This window comes from Microcaecilia unicolor, chromosome 4, assembly GCF_901765095.1.
Source record: "Microcaecilia unicolor chromosome 4, aMicUni1.1, whole genome shotgun sequence".
Classification (NCBI taxonomy): domain Eukaryota; kingdom Metazoa; phylum Chordata; class Amphibia; order Gymnophiona; family Siphonopidae; genus Microcaecilia; species Microcaecilia unicolor.
Genome location: NC_044034.1, coordinates 271,428,753 through 271,452,601, shown reverse-complemented (window position 1 = coordinate 271,452,601; position 23,849 = coordinate 271,428,753). Strand labels below are relative to the sequence as shown.

Genomic DNA, 23,849 nt, shown 5'->3' with positions numbered 1-23,849 from the left:
GGAGAATTGCCTTTTGTTGGCTAGAGGTATATTGGCATGGAAGGTCATGCTTGGAACAAAATTAAGTTTATAAGAAAAGAGAAGAAACAAACTATTCTTTGTTTTTCAACAGATGGGTTTTATCTTTGGATTTTAGCACAAATTTGATTTCATGCTCAGTTGCAGTGTTATTTTAGTTTAAAAAAATATCATTATATTATATTCATATCTCTTTTTAAATTATTAATTTCTAAATTTCAACAATACAATCAAAGAAATATAATTTCTTGATATGAGAAATAAGAATCAACTACAAGATACTTTTAGTCCACAATAATGAAGAATCAAAAAAGAAAGTTTAACTAGGAAACCCTGGTATCACTTAAGGAAGTAAACAAAACAGAGAGCAGATAAGGATAGCACTGCTGCAGCCAGCTATGTGATCAGATTCCGTGAGACTCAACTCCCATTAAGGCAGCTGTATGGGTTCAAAGAAAATATAACTTTTACCAAAATATAATACATGACATTGAGAAGGAAATTTTAAAAAATATGAGAGGTACCGAGTGCTTGGGTTCTCGCCCAGAGGGCCAGAAAGTCCTTCCGGTGCTTCTGTGTCACAAAAGAAAGATCAGGAAAGATATGTATTAAAGAACCTAAGAATCGTTCATGCATAGGCCAAAAAGCATAGAGAGGGCAGGGGGGGGAGGGGGGTCCAGAGCCCGAGGTGGGGGGGGCACAGTTTAGCCTGTCTCCCCCAGCTGCCCCTCCCCTGCCACTGCCACTGAACCTCCCCGCCACTGCCGCAAGGTGCCTTTGCTGGCAGGGGTCCCTGCCAGCCGAAGTCTTCTTCAGCACCGGTCGACTCCAGCGCCTTCGCTGTTTCTGACTCCTGACGTCCTCCGTGCACGTCCTGTATGTAGCCCCGTGCAGGACATGCACGCAGGATGTCGGAGTCAGAAACAGATCATCAGCGAAGGCTCCAGAGTCTACTGGCGCTGAAGAAGACTTTGGCTGGTGGGGGTTGGGGACCCCCGCCAGCAAAGGTACCTGGCGGTGGTAGATGAGGCCAGAGCTTAATCTGTGGGGGCCCATGCCCCCACCTAGCTACGCCCCTGAGACAAGGAACCATATTGCAATCAGGCTCTAAGCAAAGTTGTTCTTGCTGTTATTATTTCCAGGCAGTGGTGTGCTGGAGCGGGCTCTCATGGGCTTGCGAGAGCCGTTTGTTAAGTTTTTAAGAATTTTGGGAGCCATTTGTTAAAGTAGCCATGAGGAGGGGCTGCTACTTTAACAACTGGCTCCCGGAAATGGGGCTTGGGCCCCCTCCTGACTTCTCTTTTACTTTGCTGGCGGGGATGCTGAGCGCTGTCAGCCAAATAAATAGACTAGTGCTGCTCCCCCACTCCTTGTTTCCAACTGAACTCTGAGCATCAGCTGAGACCTTCTATGCATGTGAGAAAGTCTAAGAATGCTGCTCAGAGCCAGAAACAAGCAGCAAGGAGTGCTGGCAGTCCATTTATTGGATGGTGGGGCTCAGCATCCCTGCAAGACAGAGGCATGTGTTGCCCCACCAGTCTACCCCTGCCCCGACCCACAATTGCAGGGCTGGCTATGCCCAGAGAGAGAACCCGTTGTTAAGAATTTATTCAGCACATCCCTGCTTCCAGGGAACTCTCTCTGTTAAGTCCATAGTGGATAAGAAAGCTCGATCTTGTTGTATTGAAGCTGAATTTCCTTGATTAGTCCCAAAGATAAATTCATTCATTCATTCATTCATTCAAGTATCCAATCCATAACCAGGAGAATGTACCCAATTAAACCATAGAGGAGGAGCACCCTCAGAAAGTTAAACACCTACGTGGTAGTCTTTGAAGACCACTAACGGGTGAAATAGTGCACTCATTTATTGGGTCGCTCACTCCTTGTTGTGATACTTTGGTGCATAATGTGCTTTTTTATATGCTTAGTGCAGTTGTGTTCCCCTTCAATACAATTCGAACGAATGCACTGCCAGTAACCAGCTCAGCCAGCATAAATCTCCAATCAAAACAAGTGTATAATAATGATAATAAATATTTTCACTGATGTTGAGTCCTGCGCCAGTAAAACGCTAAGGGTCTGATATCCAGATCGCTTTTAGGTTATGAAGAAAAGACAGCTCTCCCCTGTAATAAACAATGCGTCCGACACCGCGGGTTTCAGATGAGCTTTCCTCGGGGACTTGGGTTAGGGCTGGCCTCCCTTGACATTGCTGCCAAGAATTCATTAGCCTCTCTGCCACCACCTTGTCCTCGCTGAGTGCCCCTTTTACTTCTTAATGATTTAACATTTTGATTCCCTCACAGGCTTTCTTTTTCTAATGTATCTAAGGGTTTCTTCCTCTATGGCAAGTTTCTTTTCAAGTTTTCTTTTAGCATTCATTATTATTATTATGATATTTATCTACCACCTTTCTGTAGTACAATCATTAGTATGGTAGCATCTAACTTGCCAGTACTTATACTGCTTCCTGTTTTCTTCATTTGGATCCTTTCTGCATGTTTAGGGGTCCTTTTACAAAGCCGCTGTAAAAAGTGGACTGCGGTAGTGTGAGTGCGTGTCTTTGGAGCGTGCTGTGTCATTTTTTACAACGGCTTGGAAAAAAGGCCTTTTTTAATTGGGACAGTAAATGGCCATGCGCTACAATTAAAAGTAGCGCGTGTCTATTTACTGCCCGAGCCCTTATCGCCACCCATAGACCTAGCAGTAAGGGCTCATGCTCTACCTGCGTGGTACTCATGAGCCTGCGTGAACGTGGCCGTGCTGCCGATTACTGCCGGGAATGCCCTCCGCCGTAGAAAATAGAAAAATATTTTCTACCGCGGGAAACAGCACTTGCCAACTTCAAAATTACCACCAGGTAAGCACACTAACGGGCTATAGGGTCAATTTGGCTACACTTGCGGTATCCATACTGCCACTTTTGTAAAAGGGCCCCTTAGTTTTTTACCATATAAGAATGTGTCAGCTTCTGTCATTTAAGGTCCCATTGAAACGTACAATTTGACCCTGGATGCCTAAAGTTTTGCATACAACAGCGTTTCCCAAACTGTGTGCCGCAGCACCCTGGTGCACCACAGCAAACTCTCTCAGGTGCCATGGAAAATCCTGACCTCGCTCCCGCCCAAACCGCTACTGCAGGCAGCAGCGGCAGGAAAAAAAAAAAAAAAAAAGCAAGCACAGGACTGCAACAGCCTTCAAGCATGTGCTGTCAGTTCTGCCGATCCTCTACCCATGGAACTGGAAGTTGACGTCAGCGGGTGCAGAGGACCTGCAGAGCCGACAGCGCATACCTGAAGGCTGCTGCGGTCCCGTCCTTTTTTTTTTTCTCACGGCCACTGGGGAGCAGACAGCCTTCGAGACTTGCAGAGGCAACTGCCAAGGAGGTTGGATGAAAACAGGAGACGGGATGAATTCAAAACGTTGAAGCCAATAGGTCAGACTCTGTTTCCTTTCCCGTTCAAAACAAAGCAAGCACACCTATGAGCTCCTGCATCCAAGCTGTCATTCTTTATTGTTGGTAGCATTTTTTATTTAATCTCACTTGTATTTTTATATTTCAACATTTTATTGATGACAAAAATAACTACTCCAATATCTGGCAGAAGCGTAAATGCCACCAGCAAACTTTCAAATGGAAATACAATGATAAAGTCCATCATCAATCTTTTTGACAGTTTCTCCCAACCCCCCTAATCCTCCCTCTTTCCCCTCTACTTATCATTTTCGACCGTTTTTATTGATGACATCTCCAAAAGTACCAATCCACCTAAACATAACATTCTCAAAATAATTATACAAAACTCAGTGGAACAGCACCTCAACCATACAACATTGCATACAGCCATCCCATTTTGAAATACAACATTTATCCCTCCCTCCCCCCAGACCCTATTCTATATTTACCTTTTATGTTTTAATTATTGTTATGAATGAAGATGCATTACTTGCAATTCTTTGTTATACAATAAAAGTCTGATAATAGATAATTCTATCTTAACCCATAAACTTCCATATTAAACTCCAATAATTGTGTCTCGTGATTGCTCTGCTCACTTGTATTTTTAAACATGCTGGCTTGTGCAGCATACAGATGTATAAAGAGGAGATATAATAACGGAATAATTTTTCATAGGTAGAGTAGTAATTGTTATAATCATAATCACAATGTCATTTGTAGGGGCTGGTTATAGAGACACCCTAGCACTGTTATATTTGTGCAGAGAAAAAGATGGAGATCTATGTGGCTGCTGGAGGGGGGGCGGAGACCTATGTGGTCGTGGGGGGGGGGGGCGAAGATCGATGAGTCGGGGGGGAGGGTGCCGCGAAAAATTGCTCGGACACGAAGGGTGCCATGAACTGAAAAATTTGGGAATCACTGGCATACAACTCTATATTCAGTGTCTTCATGAAATCAAATGCAAACTCAATTTGTGAATGTAAGATAAATCTGTTTATGTGGTGAGTAGAGCAATTATAAGCTCCAGTGCTAAGAAGTTGGTCTTGTATAATGAAGGGTCAATAAGTGAAAAATTAGATGCACAAAAATGATAGCACCTTTCTCAACTGAGTAGAGCACTTACCTTTCACTTCAGTTCCCAAGATTCAGGTTTAGTTTGAGATTCAACAGACATGCATGTTTTGATATCATTTCCATGTCAGGTGGGAAGGAATCAAAATTGACCCTCTCCCCCCCCCCCCCCCCCCCCTGTAAACCAAACTAGATTAGTTCAACTGGACATTCTTGTTCACTGTGACAGTTCGTAGTTTTGCTCAAGTTGGAGACTTCAGTTTTTTTCAATGATGTACTTCTTGCTCTTAGAAATTATAGTCTTCTCAGAACAGTGTTGAGATCATTGGCGGCAGGGCAGTCTGGGAAAGATTTCACCCTAGTTATCACATCATTCCTTTCTGTGGGAATAAAAAAAGAGGAATTTAGTTTTTGCTACCTTCCCCTTTTGGTTCATAAAGTTTTTAAACATTCACTCAAAGAACAAAAAATCCCTTCTATATCATATAAAAAATGCTAAATTTGCCCAAAATGTACTGAAGATGTTGAAAGGAAAAGGACCTGAATAGTAGACATTTTAATTGAATGAAAAGAGATACAGTAATTCCTTGCTAAATATAGCATTGATTAAAGTATTGAATGGGAACAAAAACAAACTAATGTGAAGAATTTGTATGAGTTCTCCATTGCTTTGGTTACAGTAGAAGGGTTGCTATGTAGTGACTTCTGAGTTTATCACAAAAGATGTTCTGTAGAATTAAAATGCCACGCTTTGAAACTGAAGCACAGGAAATATATGCGGCATTAACTGGGATACGCTTTGTGCATTTTGTGTTTAGAACTAGTTATATCATGGAAAGGTCAGGCCAAGGCATGGAAGAAGATAGCACTGTCCTGCGAAAGTGTTGTATAAAGCTGTTCATTGTACTGACTGAAGACATGGAAGAACCTGCTTGATGAGCTAGTTACTGCTGCCTGTAGTATGGCCTGCATAAGCTGAGTTGGGAAGCCGTGATATGTTTAGGGCTAAGTTTTATTGATGGAGGACTAAAAAATCGGCACCAAACCACCCTCCCCCCCCAGCTTCAGCGATATTCTATAAGCCACACCTAAAGTTCGGTGCAGGCGCCTAAAGTTCAGTGCAGTTTATAGAATAATGTTTAAGCGGAGAGACCTGTCCTAATTTAGGCACTGCCATTTGCACAATGAAATGTGGTGAAAATGCCCACGCCTAAATTTAAGCACAGATCACCGTTATTGTATAATTATACGTGTAACAAAACCACGCCCCTAATCTGCCCCAAAGCACCCATGACCCTCCATTTCCGTGCTCCCTTTTTTGGGCCACACGTAAATTTTAGGCGCGGACCCTGCACCTAACTCTTTTCAAGTAAGTCTCATTTCACTCTATTTAGTGCACATAATTGCTTGTTAAAAAGCCAATTATTGGCACTAATTGGCTCATTATTCTATGTAATTGTGGACGCAAATCAGGAGCGCACATAAATTTGTGCATACAATTTTGGTGACTTTTATAGAATCAGGGGGTTATTGTGTACATGGAAATCTTGGATTTTCACAGACAAGTGGTATATTTTCATCTGTTCTTTGGTGATGACTAATGTACACTGTTAGAAGCCAAATGGACGATCTTTCATTCCAGGGCCCTCCTTGTTGAAATCAAATTTAAGGATGGTTAACAAAAGACTTTCTGAAGTAATCTGTCTCTCCACCAGGCCTTAACCCACATTGTAATTAAGTGTATTATTAAACTTGTGTTTCTTTTTGTCTTTCTTTCAGGGGTGGTAAGTCCTACACAGGGCCTGTGGAGGAAGAGACTGCAGTGCAGGATGCCAGTGTCTCCCAGGAAAAAGGAAGCCGTGTGAGTGCTAATATTTTTTTAAGATGCCTTTTTGTGCACCTTGTTCTGACAAATGTGGTTCAAATAAATAGCTGCTGAGAAGCTTGCTTTCCCAATGAAAAATGCAGCCCTTTAACTAGAAATGATTTTAAAGTGTATAAACAAACCAGCCGATATTCAAAACCATTTAATTGGCTAGGAACGGCAGCTGGCCAGTTAAATTGTACTTAGCCGGCTATCTGCCGATATTCAGTGGGAGATAGCTAGCTGTCTCCTGCTCAATATTGCAGGTTAGCACCTAGTGGATAACTGGTTATATTGCGTGATATAACTGGCTATCTGCTCATTTTCCGCATGCCACTGGCTAAAATTGGTGGCCAAATATGCTGCGTCAATACCTGAAATATATTTGGCTGGTTCAAACTTAACTGGCCAGTGCTGAATATCGGCTTGGCCTGTTAAGTTGAAATTGGCCAAAAATAAACTGGATATTCAATGCTGGTCACCAGAAATGGCCTGGCATGGAATATCCGGACTTAGTGCTGACCGCGGGAGGTAGCCCAGCTACCTCCTGCGGCCTGAATATCGGCATAGGTTCAGTTCAATAAAGGATGCTCAAACTTAGGTGCCTAAATTAGAGCACTCAGCTAATATTTTTATAATGGCAATTAGCACACTAATCTGTTATAGAATGTTAGCGTAAGTTGACATTTAAGCACCCAGCTTTAAGTGCCACCACTTATGCCATGTCTGTAGCTGGTATAGATGGGCACGCCTAAATGCTGCAGTTGCATGCACAAATAGGAATATTCTATAAAGTACACGTTAAAATAGTGGAAATGCCTGTGGCCCGCCCATGCTTCTCCCATGTGAACGCACCTTTGCAGTTACATGCAAGAACATTTAGGCACCCAGTTATAGAATAATGCCTAAGTGCACTTACATGCATACCTGCCAGTGGCGGCCCTACCATTAGGCCAACTGAGGCAGGGACCTCAGGTGGCAGTCTTCTCTTCCCTCCTCAACCCTCTTCCCCACCTATACCTTATTTTTTTTTCATTTCCAAAAGGCGGCATTGGCAGCAATTCCCATAGACCACCCTGCCGCTGGCAATGGCCTCTTCTTTCTACTGCAGCCCACCTCTTGACATAACTTCCTGTTTCCTCAGAGGTGGGACACAGTAGAGTGAAGAGGCCGGTGCTGGTGGCATCGCGGCAGGGAAGCCTAAGGGAATCGCTGCTGCCTTTTAAAAAAAAAAAAAATAAGGTAAATGTGGTGGGGAGTAAGGTTGAGGAAGGAAGGGGGGAGATGCCAGACCGGCAGGGGTAGGGGTGCGTGCAGGTGGGATGGTATTTCATCCCTGCCTCGGGCAGCAGATTGGCTTGGGCACCCCTGATACCTGCTGTCTTACCCCCCGTTTTGGTACTCAGCTACCATTATCTCACTTTTGTGCATCTATCATTGGGCCAAGCGTAATTTGCACGTGTAGCTACAAATTAAATCTAATTAGTGCCAATAATTGCTTGTTAAAAAGCCAATAAGCCATTATTAAAATGGAGTTGGTGAAAATCCGCTGCTTATTTCTAGGATAAACCACTGCTGTTTTGAGATCTTGCCAGGTACTTGTAACCTGGATTGGCCGTTGTTGGTAATGGGATGCTGGGCTTGATGGACCTTCGGCCTTGCCCAGTATGGCAATACTTATGTTCCATTATTGGCACTAATTGGTTCGTTATTCATGTAAATTGTTTGCAAATTCAACTTTCCTTAAAATGATATTCTCTTGTAATTTACAAAATATGCGTAGAATGACTTATTAAAAATGATGTTCTAATATACTCATGACCCAAAATGTGGTCACAGCATTTGGCACTTAAACAGTATCAACATAGTTGTAAGATACTGGAACTAAGACACACCAAGGAATAGAGGTGGCAAAATGACTTCCAGACAAGGGTTGAAAACATAAAGAGTTTTTAATAAAGGCACCACGATGGACCCCAACACGGGGCCGTGCTTTGGCAGTCAGCCCGCCTGCTTCAGGGGTCACAGAAAACACTTTGAAGCTAAAGCACTGTATCTGGTGCCTGGCTGTAGTTAATTTTGTGCCTATAAAATAATGAGTGGAGTTGAACGGGTAGATGTGAAGTGTCTGTTTACGCTTTCCAAAAATACTAGGACTAGGGGGCATGTGATGACGCTACAATGTAGCAAATTTAAAATGAATTGGAGAAATGTTTCTTCACTCAACGTGTAATTAAACTCTGGAATTCGTTGCAGGAGAATGTAGTAAAGGAGGTTAGCTTAGCGGAGTTTTAAAAAGGTTTGGACGGCTTCCTAAAGGAAAAGTCCACAGATCATTATTAAATGGACTTGGGAAAATCCACTATTTCTGGGATAAGCAGTATGAAATGTTTGTACTTTTGGGGGATCTTGCCAGGTATTTGTGACCTGGATTGGCCACTGTTGGAAACAGGATGCTGGGCTTGATGGACCTTTGGTCTGTCCCAGTATGGCAATACTTATGTACTTATGTTACCATCTGAAAAGCAGGAACTTGGTCCTTGCCTCTGTCCTTTTACTTAATTTTCAGTAGACAATGCCGACAGTCAAGCTGTTCTGGTCAATCCGTCTATTTAAGGTGGCAACTTTAGCATTCTGCCAGTGTGGGCTGTTCTTAAAATTGAAAGTGTACAAAGAGATTGAGCAGCCCTGCTTGGGAGTTTCCCACTTGTGAGCCAGACTCAATCCTGCTTGTTGACAGAAAAAGCAATATTGCTCACCTGTAATATGTGTTTTCCATATACTACGGGATTAATGAGGCACACAGTCCCTCCCACCTCCCCTAGAGTTGCCTAATAAGCTTTGGAACTAACTGAGGAGTTGATAAAGGAATCCGCTGTAACTCTGAACTGAACTGACCTGTGGAAGAGCAATTCCATCTCTGTGCCATCAGATACATCCCCCCACTTTTTTGCTGATCAATCCTGCTGTCTATTAAAAAAACCATCTGTTACAGATTAACAACATTGCTTACTAAAACCTGATTTTTTTTCATTTAAGGCATTTTCAACTGTTGGAACTTTTTCTGCTAAAATATGATTTGTCAACATTAATTTACTCTTTATTTGTGAATAGACTGGATTACTATCACTATTAGTAGGTCTGTCTAAGTTTAAATATATATAGATCATTGAATCTTGCATTTTGTTAGGGCTACATCGCAGGGTTCTATTTCCCTATGAGTTCTTCTACTGAATTGATTACCAGAAGAAAGTACTTTTAACTGGGGCTAGAATTGCTGCATGGGCAGCATTCACAGCCTTAGCAGTGAGATAGTCCTGGCCATTTTGCAACAGTGACATCTAGTGGTCAGACTGCAGAGGGAGCAGTGATTCGTAATTCCTGGTTGAAGAATTGTCAGTACGGTGGGCTAAATAAAAGGGGATTAGGAATGAAAGTAGAGGAATAGTCCCTGGACAGTTGCAAGTGAATACTTGCGGTACCACAGCCCCAATTATGCTGCAATTCCAAAGGAACAAGGGAATAGGTCAAAATAATAACAATGGAACAGTAAAACCACATCTCTATCAGCATAGCTTACTAATCACAGAGTTAAATCGCAAATCAGAATTTCACTTCATCAGAGTCACCAACAGAAATATTAAATTCACATTGCATTCATATAGGGGGCATACTATTGTACTATAGTCTCAAGCTGTTTCTTAAAATGTGGACTATATTCCCTATTTCTTAAACATGCATATCATTCCCATCCAGCTACTCTGTGCAGACAGGTGATATCACCTACCTGACTACACCTCTGACCCAGTGTCGTAGCCAGACCCAGTATTTTGAAAGAAGGTGCTGTGACGAGTGCTTTCATAATGGGCCACTTGTGGACTGGGTAGAACCAGTCTGTGGTCGTTAAGAGAACGTAATGTTTGCAACAGTGTATTCAGTATAGTCAAACAATGGAGATAGACAGGCCCTCCAATATGGTAAGCTTTAAATGTGAGAAGCAAAATCATGACCTTATTCCTGAACTCAGCTGGCAACCAATGATAGCCTGTGTGACACCATTCCAGGCTATCCCGACATAGTCGTTTACATTGCGTATTGTCACTGTCTTCTAGTAGTCCAGCATGGTGGTTTCCTCATCGGTTCTAGAACTTCACAAACCTTGCTGTAATGCACCCTCATGTAGTGGCTCTTGAAAGCCTTTATTATTCCTTGATCAAGGGGCTGGATGATGGACATTGTGTTCGGGGGAATGAAGAGAATCTCAACATTGGGGTGTGCATTTTCAAGGTCTGCAAAACAGTGTACTAGTACATTATCCAAAATCAGCAGTACGTTAAAGGCAAGGTTCTTACAGTGGAGGTACCATACAATTTCTGCAGCAAAACAGTTTGTTGAACCAATCCCAGAATAATTTGGATGTCACCCAAGCTTTGCGTTTCCATTTCCAATGGACTGGCATGCAGTTCGGGTTCTTTTCTTCAAGAGCACAAGGATTTTGTGCTCTGTACACCATAAGAGGCTTGCATTTGAAATCACCCTTGGCATTGGTGCAAAGCAGCAGGGTGGCGTGATCTTTAAATACCTTAAAACCAGGGGCTTGGCTGTCATTTTTGTTATATATGTCCATTTGCCAGACTGTTTGTAAAACAAGCCAGTCTCATCAACATTGAAGACCAGCTCCGGCAAATATCCCTTTTCTTCTATCACATTTTACAGGCATGTTTTAAATTCTTCTGCAGCTTCATTGTCAACTGAACCTGCCTCGCCATTTTTAAGTGCATATCACCTTTTAAATGTGCAAGCCAGCTAGAACTAACAGAAAAGTGTTACATGTTTTCCTGGCCCCTGGTGACGTGTTTATAAATCTGTTTGGCTTTCATCCTCACAGCGATGTTGTCTACAGTGATCTTTTCTTCATCCACAAATTTAATTGCTTTTCCATCTTGCCAATTGACCACAGATGATGTTTGGTACATGTGGCTTGTGTAACTCAATCCTTGGATTCTCAGTTGCCATTTCCAGCAACGTTTCGTATGGTACAGTACTGTACCATTTCTGTAGCCTTCTGGTTATGCAGCAAGCAAACTGTACTGTTTAGTATTGGGTGAAAAGTATCTATGATCCCTGGGGAAAGTCCCTTTTTCTCACTGTGCCTCTGTATCATTCAGATGGAAACAGTTCTTGTCTTAATCTGGTCATCAGATTAAATATGTTTATTCCATTTTGCAAGTAGTTCTTGGAGGCAATGATTAAAAGCCACCCTTGGCTGCTGTAGGACGCTTGGTGGCTGTTCCCAGAACCAAACTGTACAGTATTGTTCGGTGAAAAGTCTCTGTAGTCCCTGGGGCAAGTCCCTTTATCTCACTGTGCCTCTGTATCATTCAGATGGAAACAGTTATACTGCATGTTTATTCCATTTTGCAAGTACTGTAGTTTTTGGAGACAATGAAGAAAATCCCTCTTGGTTGCTCTAGGTCGCTTGGTGGCAGTTTCCAGAAGCAAACGAGCAAATGCAGATAATCTTTGGAGGCAATGAAGAAAATCCCTCTTGGCTGCTCTAGGTCGCTTGCCAGCTCATTTTTGAAAGAGAAGGGCGCCCATCTTTCAGGAGATGGGTGCCCTTCTCTCAAGGGCGCCAGAATCGGCATAATCAAAAGCCGATTTTGGGCGTCCCCAACTGCTTTCCATCGCCAGGACAGCCGAAGTTCCCGGGGCGTGTCGGAACAGTAGCGAAGGCGGAACATGGGCGTACCGGGGCATGGTTAAGAGATGGGCGCCCTCGGCCGATAATGGAAAAAAGAAGGGCGTCCGTGGCGAGAATTTGATCCAGTTTACTTGGTCCCTGTTTTTTCAGGTCCAAGTCCCAAAAAAGTGCCCGAACTGACCAGATGACCACGAGGGAATCAGGGATCACCTCCCCTGATTCCCCCAGTGGTCACTAACCCCCTCCCACCCTCAAAAAAACAACTTTCAAAACTTTTTTTGCCAGCCTCTATGCCAGCCTCAGATGTCATACCCAGCTCCATGACAGCAGTATGCAAGTCCCTGGAGCAGTTTTAGTGGGTGCAGTGGACTTCAGGCAGGCAGACCCAGGCCCATCACCCCCCCCCCCCACCTGTTCCACTTGTGGTGGAAAATGGGAGCCCTCCAAAACCCACCCGAAACCCACTGTACCACATGTAGGTGCCCCCCTTCAACTCTTAGGGCTATGGTAGTGAGGAGTGGGTTTTGGTGGGGATTTGGGGGGCTCAGCACCCAAGGTAAGGGAGCTATATACCTGGGAGCAATTGCAAAGTCCACTGTTGTGCCCCCTAGGGTGCCCGGTTGGTGTCCTGGCATGTGAGGGGGACCAGTGCACTACGAATCCTGGCCTTCCCACGACCAAATGCCTTGGATTTATTCGTTTTTGAGATAAGTGCCATTGGTTTCCATTATGGGGGAAACTGAGGGCGCCATCTCTAAATCCAGCGATCTCAGCATTTAGGTCGAGATTTGGGCGCCCCAACCGTATTATCGAAATGAAATTACAAAAGGCTGTTTGTTGGCACTACCAGCGATGTAGCAACCTGGAAAAAATGATCCCTTTAGTTAATATGCATATCCCCTTCAAAATAACAGGTTCACATTAAATAATGTTAAATTCCACATTAGCATATCTAGCCCTGAGCTTGTAGTTAAGACAACAGTTTAAGGGCCTCTTATACCAAACCACACTAGCAATTCCTGGCATGGCAATGCCAACAAAACCCATTCACTTTGAATGGGCTTCGTGGGCATTGCTGCTCGGGAATCACTAGCACGGTTTGGTAAAAGAGGCAGTAAGTGACTTGCCCAAGGTCACAGGACGCATCAATGAAAGATTGGTATCCTGGCTTCATGCCCAGTACTCTAGCCATTAGACATCTCCTGATGGAACCAAAGGGTTTTTTCTCCTGAAAATCTCCCAACTTGCAACAGTCGAGAATGAATGTGTGTGTTTCCCCTATTAACTTTTGTGTTTGGTGTCCTAGACACAGCAGATTTTCAGAAAATGGCAGGAGGTGTGGTTATGAGGACTCTGACAGTGTAGAGGGTTTTTGGATCCATGCACTTGCATGAACTGCAGACATGCACATCTGTGCCTCCCAGAAAGACTTCATTTTCTGGAACCTTCTTTTTTTTAAAATAACTTTTTTTGAAAGCTAGGGAATCTTGCATTTTGACATTGATATTTTTGGAGATCTATTTAGGGAATAAAGGATGGCTCATAAATAAAATATCTATTTGTATATCGTTTAGTAACATGTCTGAATATGTTGGCAGCAGAAACTGTACAAAAGCACTGTGTCATGAAAGGCATGGAATGTCTTTAGAAAAAATACCCTAAAAGAGCATGTATAGTGTTAAAAGGAAATGAGCTTGAACAAAAGAACTCTGTTTCTAAAAAGTCATCTTTTCAAAGAGGATGAGCAGTACAAATCTTTAAGCGATCAGGGTGATGAAAAACATGATCGTTTTGGGTGAGCTTTCACATTGAATGGCAGCCAGTCATTGACTGTGATTGAATCCCATCTGAGGAGTTTCTTGTTCAGAGCACAGCAGCCTGTTTAACAGACTTTTCCATCTGCTTTATGTTTTATAGAGACGTAGCTTGTTAGGAGTTTTTGAGTGTAAATGAAACTTCTGATGGTTGTCATTCATGTTATGCTGATGGATTTTAATTTACTGGTGCTGCTAAGCATGCTCAGAACATGGGCGTAGTTTGAGTTTCATTTTGGGGGGGGGGCAACAGGTAGGGCGTGGCATATTAGCATATTCATTTGCATACATACATCATACATATTCATTATAGTTATTCAAAACACACACACACAAGCCTAGAATACTGAATATGAAAAAAAAATAAATGTACAAATCACAAAGCAGGCACATCTCAATCTTTAAAACATATTAAATAAAAAATACCTTTGTTGTCTGAGCACTTTTATTTTTCTGATTGGGCTGGTCCCACTCTCTTCCACTTGCCATGTGTCAGTCTTCTAAATTCTTTTCCTGGTTGACTTTTCCATTTCTTCTCTCTCCTCTTGTTGTCTTCCTTTCCCATTCAATCACCAAGAAGTCCCACTCATCTTCTGCTCTGTTTCCCTTCCCCCCACACGCATAGTCCCATCCATCTTCTTCTCCTTCTGCCTCCCTTCTACCCACCTCCTAGTCCCATCCATCTTCTGCTCCCTGTCTGTCCCCCACACCCCCTAGTCCCACTCATCATCTGCTTCTTCTCCCTCCCTCCCACCCACCCCCCCTAGTGCCATCCATCTTCTGCTCCTGCTCCATCTCTCTCTCTTACTCACCCCTCCCCTGTGGTCACATTTTTTTACCCTTCCCGCCCAGGCCTGCCCGCCTCTTTTGATCTCCTCGGAGCCCCCCTCCACCGCCACAGCACTGGAGTCTTCCAGTGGCGTCCTGTACCACCAATCCCTTGAGCCGCCGGCAGCCTCAGCAAAAGCAGGGTGCATGCTTCTTTAGACCTGCCCCAGAAGCCCTTCTCTCTCCTTCAGCTTCCTGCCTATGCAGGAACAGGAAGTTAAAGGAGAAAGAAAGGCTTCTGAGGGCAGGTCTAAAGCAGCATGCGTGCAGCTTTCTCAGAGAGGCTGCCGGCAGCTTGGGGGATTGGAGAATGGTGTGTGGCAGCCAGTGACGTAGCCAGACCTGAGATTTTGGGTGGGCCCAGAGCTAATATGGGTGGGCACGCACTGTCTATATAAGTATGAGCAGTGTCTCTTGGGATCCTACAAAATAATGCCTTAGAATTCACTTGATGATGGATTTCTAAGTAGTCTGCCCAAAAGCTGCCCTGCATCAGTATAACCACATACATACTTAATGGAAAAATTGATATTTTTAAATATAATTACATTATCCCACAATCGCTCCACTGCAAAATGCTATACACAAACTTGTGCAAAAACACACTCATATCCTTACTAAACCATAACAGCACTAATTTCAAGGACAGGACGAGCTACAACCTTATCCTTGAAAAGGCAGAACTGTAATTACACTAGGCTCTAAAACACCAATACACTACCTCGTGAAAAAAAAAAGCAAAACAAAAAGGCTGCAAATACTACACGCTATCAGAATACTGCACCTTGATCACACATGAACAACACATGACACAACGGACATGACACAAGGAACTAGAAATCAAAAATATGAAGGCAAAATACTGAACTGGAAAGTTAACTCAAGAAGTCAGACTCAGCATGCAGCAATACCAGAAAAATTGAAACTTACATGCAAAATATCACAGATGTACATTTCCAAAAGCTGACATATTCCAATTAATAAATTCTGAATAAAATACTTTTTTTCTACCTTTGTTGTCTGATCTATTCGCTTTGGTCCCAGTGTCTTCTGTTTCATGCAGTGTCTTCTTTCCATCTGATATTTTTCTCTCACCATGTCCACCATCCTCTTGTGTCCTTATGTGTCCTGTCTACCATCTGTAGCCCTGTCCCTATCCTTCCTCAACTCAGCAGTTTCCCCTCCATCCATGTGCATCTACTTCCTCTGTCTTCCCTCCCCTTCATCCATGAGCACCTCCTTCCTTTGTCTTTCCTTCCCTCCATCCTTGTCCAACATTTTTCCTCTCTTCCCTGCCCTCCACTCCATCCACGTCCAGCATTCTCCTCTCTTCCCTCCCCTCCATCCATGCGCATCTCCTCCCTGACTTCTCTCCCCTCCCTCCATCCAGCAACTCTCCATTCTCCCCTGCCCTCTCCTCCATCCACCCATATCCATCAAATGTCCTCTGTTCCCTGCCCCCTCCATTCATCCATCCATGTTCAGCAAGTCTCCTCTTTCCTTTCCCCTGCCCTCCCCTCCATCCATCCATGTCCAGCAACTCTCCATTCTCTCCTGCCCTCTCCTCCATCCATCCATATCCAGCAAATTTCCTCTCTCCTGCCCTCTCCTCCATCCACCCATATCCAGCAAATTTCCTCTCTCCCCTTTCCCCGCTCCATCCATGCATGCCCAGCAATTCTCCTCCTTCCCCTGCCCTCCGCTCCATGTCCAGCAACTCTCCATTCCCCTGCCTTCTCCTCCATCCAACTCCAGCAAATTTCCTCTCCCCTTTCCCCTCCATCCATGCATGCCCAGCAATTCTCCTCCTTCCCCTGCCCTCCACTCCATGTCCAGCAACTCTCCATTCCCCTGCCTTCTCCTCCATCCATCTTCAGCAAATTTCCTCTCTCCCCTGTCCCCTCTAGCAATCCCTGTTGTCCAGCAATTCTCTTCTCTCCCCTGCCCATCCTGTTTCTATCCATCCCCTTCCCCATTCTATCCAGCATCTCCCTCCCCCTTCACAGCATCTCCCATTTGTCTCAATAAAGAATGACAACATGGATGCAGCTTGCAGCAGCTCACAGGTTTGCCTGCTTTAACTTGCCTGAACGGCGACGGCTGCGCGGGGGAGTGGAATAGATAGGCTGCTGGCTCACTTCCACTCCACTCCCCAAGTCGCAGCAGCGAACGGGCGGCCCTAAAAGCAGCAAGCAACCAGGCTCGTCGACTCCGTCCTTTCTTCGCTTCCTGCCCTCTCTGCGTGCGTCCCACCTTCCTCTGATGTCATTTCCTTTCGAGCGGGTGGGACGCTGAGAGGGCAGGAAGCGAAGGAAGGATAGAGTCGACGAGCCTGGCTGCTTGCTGCTTTTAGGGCCGCCCGTTCGCCGCTGCGGGTAAGAAAAAAAATAACATCAGAGTTGCGATTGGCTCGCAGACTAGGACTGGGTGGGCCTGAGCCAAGAATGGGTGGGTCTGGGCCCACCCAGGCCCACCCGTAGCTACGCCCCTGGTGTCAGCTGAGCTCGTTCGGGGAGGCACTGCCCCCCTCGCCCCCAAACTACGCCCATGGAACAGTAGCATTTGTACACAAGAGAGGTAGTCCTAAAACACACTCTAAGTGAGCAGTCTGAGATGGAAAACTTAATCTGTTTTACAGCTGTGTGACATGATTTCCTTGTCTTATAAATCATGTGAAATTTAGCAACACATCTTTTCAAGACTCATGGCATAGAATGGAGGAGCAATCAGATACTTCTGATGCTTGTAAGTCCTTGGGGGTGTTCATGGTTGCCAATCTGAAGATATGTTTCATGGGCATGGACTTCTGTGTTCAGAATACATAAGGGTTTCTTTCACCATTCACCCATGTAATAAATAGCGTACAGCTTTGCATTTTCACTTTGACAGGAACTCATATGATGATGGGTGTGTCTTTTAACTAAAAGAACAGATTTAAGTTGCAGACTACTGATCAATTTGCCTGTCCAGTTTTTAGATAATACATCTTTGCCCAATGATTTCATTTCCTGTACATTATAGAAGGGAATACAATTATACCAGACAAAAACTTGTAGAAAAAATGAACTGTGGAAATGTAGCACTTTGAAACAAAATTTTTCACAGTGGGGTGAATATTGAAAAGAATTATATAGTTAAAATTGTCTTTTAAAATTAAGAATATAACCAATTAAGAATTTCCCTTTCTTTCAAGCAAAATATCTCTTGTATGCATAGATTTAGCTGAGGGCCAGCCTGGGGTAGGGTTTTCAAAGTTAAGGACCTATTTACTGAGGTGCAATAATGCATTTATATTTGCTGGTACTGAATTTGGGAAAATAGCAATTCTAGTCCAGAATCAGATATTTTAAAGCAGAAGTCCTGCTTTAATTACATGGAAATATAATGCTTTAATATTCTTAGATCTGAAGAGTCATTTGATGCATATTGGAAGCAATTTAAAAGTGAAAGCATAGGACCAAATATTCAAAATGATTTAAGCAGACAGTGCCACTGACTATCCCCTCTGACTACTGTGGCACTCCTTGGTTAGTGCCAGGGCAGGCTGGGGTAGAGTCTAGGTGGAGCTAAGAGTTATATGGGCACCACTGTTATTCAGAGCCAGTGTCCGAATAGCCAACCAGGCAAGTAGGATCACTTAAATAGCAGGCTTAACTTTGCCCAGTTAGGTATGCTGGTATGGTACTGAATATCGGCCCATATCTGCATAAGTTCCAGGCATTTGCAAAGACCTCAATGTTCAGTGCCGGTGCCCAGATATAACTGGGCACTGAGGGGCCCTTTTACTAAGGGGTAGATGCCAATGCATGTCGAACGCACGTCAAATTGGAACAACCACCCGGCTACCGTGTTCCCCGGCGGTAATTCTATGTTTGATGTACTTCCAAAATGCACAATAGAAAATATTTTCTATTTTGTATTGAGTGGCGATAACCGCGCCGTAATCGGCAATGTACGCGTGCTGACACTTGCCACCCGGTTAGCGTGTGGGACCTTACCGCTAAGTCAATGGGTGGCAGTAAGGTCTCAGACCGAAAATGGATGCGCTCTTGTTTTAATTTTGTCGCACGTCCATTTACGGCCACAAAAAGAAAAAGGCCTTTTTTTGCAAGTGTGCTGAAAAATAGACCTGCACGCATCCAAAACATGTGCCTACACCAGCGCAGGCCATTTTTCGGCACGCCTTAGTAAAAGGGCCCCTGAATATCTGGCCTATTTTAACCAATGCAGTCAGCATTTAAAAAAAAAAATGTGCCAGCTGAATAATGACTCAATCCATTTTAACTCCTAGCATAAAGTGTGAACTCTTTCTTCATAATCAATGAAAATAAGGTAAATCATGCTACAAATAATGCATTCAGGAGTCATTTTTCTTGCCTGCTGTTGTGAGATGTTTCTTCTGTAGTCAGTGCAATTGATGTTTTGTAGTTGGAAATATGTACTGCTTCCGCTGATCAAAGAGCAAACCCAGACAAAGGTATGAAAAGTCTCAGCCAAAGAGGTTCTGAAACACACAAAACACTATTCATTTAATTTCTTACACAGTCTGTTTAGGAAGCCAGTTTCAAACTGACTTCAGGCTACAAAGTCGATGGCAACCGCTTGTGGAATGCATTTATAAATGGTTTTAAATGCCATTTAGAAAAAAGCAAATGAGGACAACACTGTATATTAATTGGTTAAGCCTCCGAGGGAGGCTTTATGCTTAAGTTCACCTATGGTGCTTCCCAGTTAGCTGTCTCTTTGTTTAAGTCTTCTAACATTTATACAAAAATGAAGGTATGGCATAGATAGAAATCTAAACATGGAAGTAAAAAAAAAAAACTGGTAAAACTGTGAACACTTTGTGAAATACATAGGTCACTTTCTTTCATTTGTAGTTTTTCAGAATGAGTTGAATGACAGAAACCTGCTATTGCTGCCAGTTTCTCAGGGCCAGCCCAACTATTAGGCATGACTAGATAGTCGCCTAGGGCAGCAGCTTCGTGGGAGCAGCAAAGAGCAGCTACAGTCAAAGCAAAACACAAACTCAAAAGAACCATCAGCACATAGTTAACCTGCATATCAGTAGGATGTTTTTGTGATCATTATGATTGTTGACTTTAATTATTAAATTCTTGTTGGGGTGGGCGGTTCTACAGAGTAAGGGTCTGAAAGTAAATTGAAGGGGGGGGGGGGGGGAGATGCAAGGCTGAAGGACTGCCTAGGCATCTACTAAGGATAACCTGCACTGGAGAATGCTTCTAGAGCAGTCAATTTGCAGCTGTTAAATTTTCCTGTAACCAATTTATTTTTATCTCCTAGAGAATTGTTTAAGATGTATTTGAAAGATGTTTTATAACTTACTCTGGAAGAGAGAAATTGTGCATTCTTACTATCTTCCTCAAGGTTCCAGGGTAGTTAATTGTGAAGGAGATGTGATATGACAATTTAAATTCTCCCGACAGCTGTGATTTGTCAAAGTTTTTAGAGTCTTCCCAAGAACCTATAACTAAAAGGGCTACCCTGTTAGTTTCATTATCTTCTGTAGAGAAAAAGATGTTGATTCTGAAAACTTTCTTTCAGAAAAAGTGTACCTTTCTATGGTCAGACTATTTAAAATTTCCCCGATGTATCCAGACAAACTCAAATGAGACGTGAGGCCTTTCTTCTGCTTAAACCTAAGGTTTTAGCGGCTGGAGGTACTTGTTTCTTAAAGTTTCCCTGCAAATGTCTGGTTACAAGGGGTAACAACTCGTATATTATTTTAGTTCCTATGCATTTAGGTCCCTGTTTACAAAGCATGCACTGTGTAGATACCCATACGAATATTATGGGCCTCTACGTGGTTAGCGTGCACCAAAGTCTCTAGCACACCTTTGTAAACAGGGCCCTTAGAGCATTTTGTTGCAGACAAAATGGAAGTTTCAAAGATCTAACATATTTGCAGGTGTTAAATTAGGGTCTTATTATTTGACTAGTAAAAAAGGCCCATTTCTGACACAAATGAAACGGGCGCTAGCAAGGTTTTCCTCGGAGTGTGTATGTTTGAGAGAGTGTGTGTGAGAGTGACTGTGTGAGAGAGAGAAAGTGTGCGAGTGTGTGTGTGACAGAGAGAGAGTGAGACGGGTGCGAGTGTGTCTGTGAGAGAGTGTGTGTGATTCTCCTGTCTCCCCTGCCCCCCCCCCAGCCACCCAGCGATTCTCCTGTCTCCCCTGCTCCCCCTCCAGCCACCCAGCGATTCTCCTCGCTCCCCTGATTACCTCCGTCGAAGCAGCCGCGTTATTGAAAGACCTGCCTGTCTGTAGCCTTCCCTTCGAGTTCGTTCCCTCAGAGTCCCGCCCTCGCGGAAAGAGGAAATGACGTCAGAAGGTGGGACTCTGAGGGAACGAACAGGAAGGGAAGGCTGGAGACGGGCAGGGCTTTCAATGACGTGGCCGCTTTGATGGAGGTAATCAAGAGAGCGAGATGAATCGCTGGGTGGCTGTAGGGGGGGCAGGGGAGCGTGGAGAATTGCTGGGTGGCTGGAGGTGGGGGGCAGGGGATCAGGGCTGTTCGGGACACAGTAACGTTTGTTTGCGGGTTGCTTTGCAGCCTTCCCTTCCCTCCGAGGGTGGGGCAGTGAGAGCCAGTGCGATTGCCTGTGGTTGGTCCCTTCTCCTTCTGATGTCACGAGGGCGGGGCGATTACGAACCCCAGGAACACTACACGGCTTCACTGCCACCCTGCCACGGAGTCAGCTTCAGAACGTTGGAGGTGCGAACTATTATATTAGATTGCTTGCATATTTTTGTATTGTTTTCACTTTCTTTAACCTTTATTAGTTAATTGCTTCTGTTGGCTCCCCGTGATGTGGATTTTAATTTCTTTTGATATTTTAGATTTCTTGCTCTTTTTCTTTCTTTCTTTTTTTCCTTTATTTTCAATTTTCCAAATACAATTTCAGAAATGGCAAAATTCCAAACGTACAGAACAGTTCTCCAGAAATACTATAATGCCAACAAGCCCACGTTATGAAAAAAGAAAAACACAAGTGCAAAATAAGAAAAACAGCCCAAAAGCAAAGAAGGACATAAAATCCATAGCAAGGCGCTACTAACATTTCCTTTTCTTAATATTGTGTCATAACAATTTTGAAAATTCTCAATTAAAAAAAAATGGTTTGCCTATGGTACTCACTGCCTTTGTATCAGCTCTACAGTTTCCATCTTCACATTCCTCTTGGAGGTGATTTCTCGCCAGAGTCTTTGTTTCCACTGCTGCTACTGTCCTAGAAACTTCCTGCTTTTGTCCCTGTAGGCCAACTGGTTTCCTCCTGTTGAAGAAAAGGAAACTATTACATCCTTTCCTACAGTTTTATTAGTCATTGTGCTTGGACATTGGCCTTATTCAGTTGACACCTGATTATTCTACCTCTGTGCTCTTAGGGACCCTTTTGCTAAGCCACTGTAGGGCTGCCATGCAGGCAGCATGCGCCAAATCGATTCTACCCGCTTTGGTAGTGGGGGCACCTGGTGGTAGTTCCAAAGCTGGTGTGTGCAGTTTCCCATGGTAGAAAATCATTTTCTATTTTCTACTGCTAGGGCGTTCCTGTCAGTAATCGGCAGCGAGGCCACATTGCCGCACGCTGCCTGATTACCGCATGAGTAGTACGTGATCCCTTACCACCTTCTAAATAGGTGGCGGTAAGTGCTCAGGCAGTAAATAACCACGCATTAATCTTAATATTAGTGCACGGCCATTTACTGCCCCATTTTTAAAAAGGGCGTTTTTCCTGGCATGGTAAAAAAACTGGCCCAGCTTGTGACAATTTCACATGCCAAAATTATCGCAGGCCACTTTTTATCGCGGCTTAGCAAAATTACCCCTTAGAGAACCAGGGTTCTGCTGATTACACTGAAACTTGATGGCAGAAAATGTAAAATTAGTGGGGCCTTTTGATGAAGTGTGATAAGCAGTTAAAAGCAATTCTAGGAGCACATGCAGTTATGCCTGCCTTTTGTAGGAGCATAGAAAAAAAGTCACTTACATGCCTAAGTGCACTGCATGCTATTCTGTAAGGGTGCATGTAAGTGGTATAGCATACAACTGCTAGGGGGGCATACTTGTAGGTGGAAAATGGGCAGGGCATGGTCGGGACTGCCGCCTACATGCAGTGGTGTTCCTTGGTAGGCTGCCACCTGGGGCAGATCGCCGCTGTGCACCGCCCCCCCCCCCCCAGGTGCATTGCTTTTACCTCCAGGGGGGGGGGTGCTGGGAGCAGCTGTGCGGCTGTTGGCTCCGCTGGTTCTGTGCTCTGGAACAGGAAGTAACATTAAAGGGAGCCGCGCAGCTCTTTGATCCTGGGGAACTGAGTTCGATTCCCACTGCAGCTCCTTGTGACTCTGGGCAAGTCACTTAACCCCCCATTGCTCCTGGTACAAAATAAGTACCTGAATATATGTAAACCGCTTTGAATGTAGTTGCAAAAACCTCAGAAAAGCGGTGTATCAAGTCCCATTTCCCTTCCCCCCCTTCCCCTTCCTGCACCCCCCTGCAGTGCACACCCGGGGTGGACCGCCCCTACTGCCCCGTTCTTGGTACGCCACTGCCTACATGCACAACTTACAGAATTCTGTAGTTTATGTGCATTTCATGCTGTACTCAGTTGCACTCGTTTACACTTGCCAGTCGCCTGGTGTAAATGGGTGCATTTATATTTAGGTGCTCTTCTATGATGGAATCTGGGCACCCAGATGCCATTATAGAATAAGCGTTCTCCATAATTGCCACTATAGCAACTTAATTAGCCAGTGCTAACTTTGAATACAGTAACCATACTGGTATGATCCTTAATACATGCAGCTCTACTGCAAAATGACCAATCCCAACATATTACAGCCACATTAAAATTGAGGCAATAATCCACAGCTCATTGTGGAAAGAGAAACCCAAAATATGTATATATATGATTCAAGGCTCCACATTAGGAGTCTCCACCCAGGAATATGATCTAAGTGTCATCATTGATGATAAGTTGAAACCCTGTGCTCTGCAACAGCTAAGAAACCAAATAGGAATTACGAGGAAAAGAATGGAAATCAAAATGGAGCTCTCAAATCAAGCTTT

The 23,849-nt window shown here is 43.9% G+C and overlaps 1 protein-coding gene across 1 annotated transcript in view; it reads left to right on the top strand.

Annotated features, from left to right (window-relative positions):
• Positions 1–23,849, top strand: part of COL4A2 (collagen type IV alpha 2 chain) — a 440,984-nt gene that overhangs the window by 100,634 nt on the left and 316,501 nt on the right. The window contains exon 4 of the mRNA XM_030201563.1: positions 6,333–6,413. Within this exon, the coding sequence (XP_030057423.1) occupies positions 6,333–6,413 (81 nt within the window). The remainder of the gene's footprint in view (positions 1–6,332; positions 6,414–23,849) is intronic.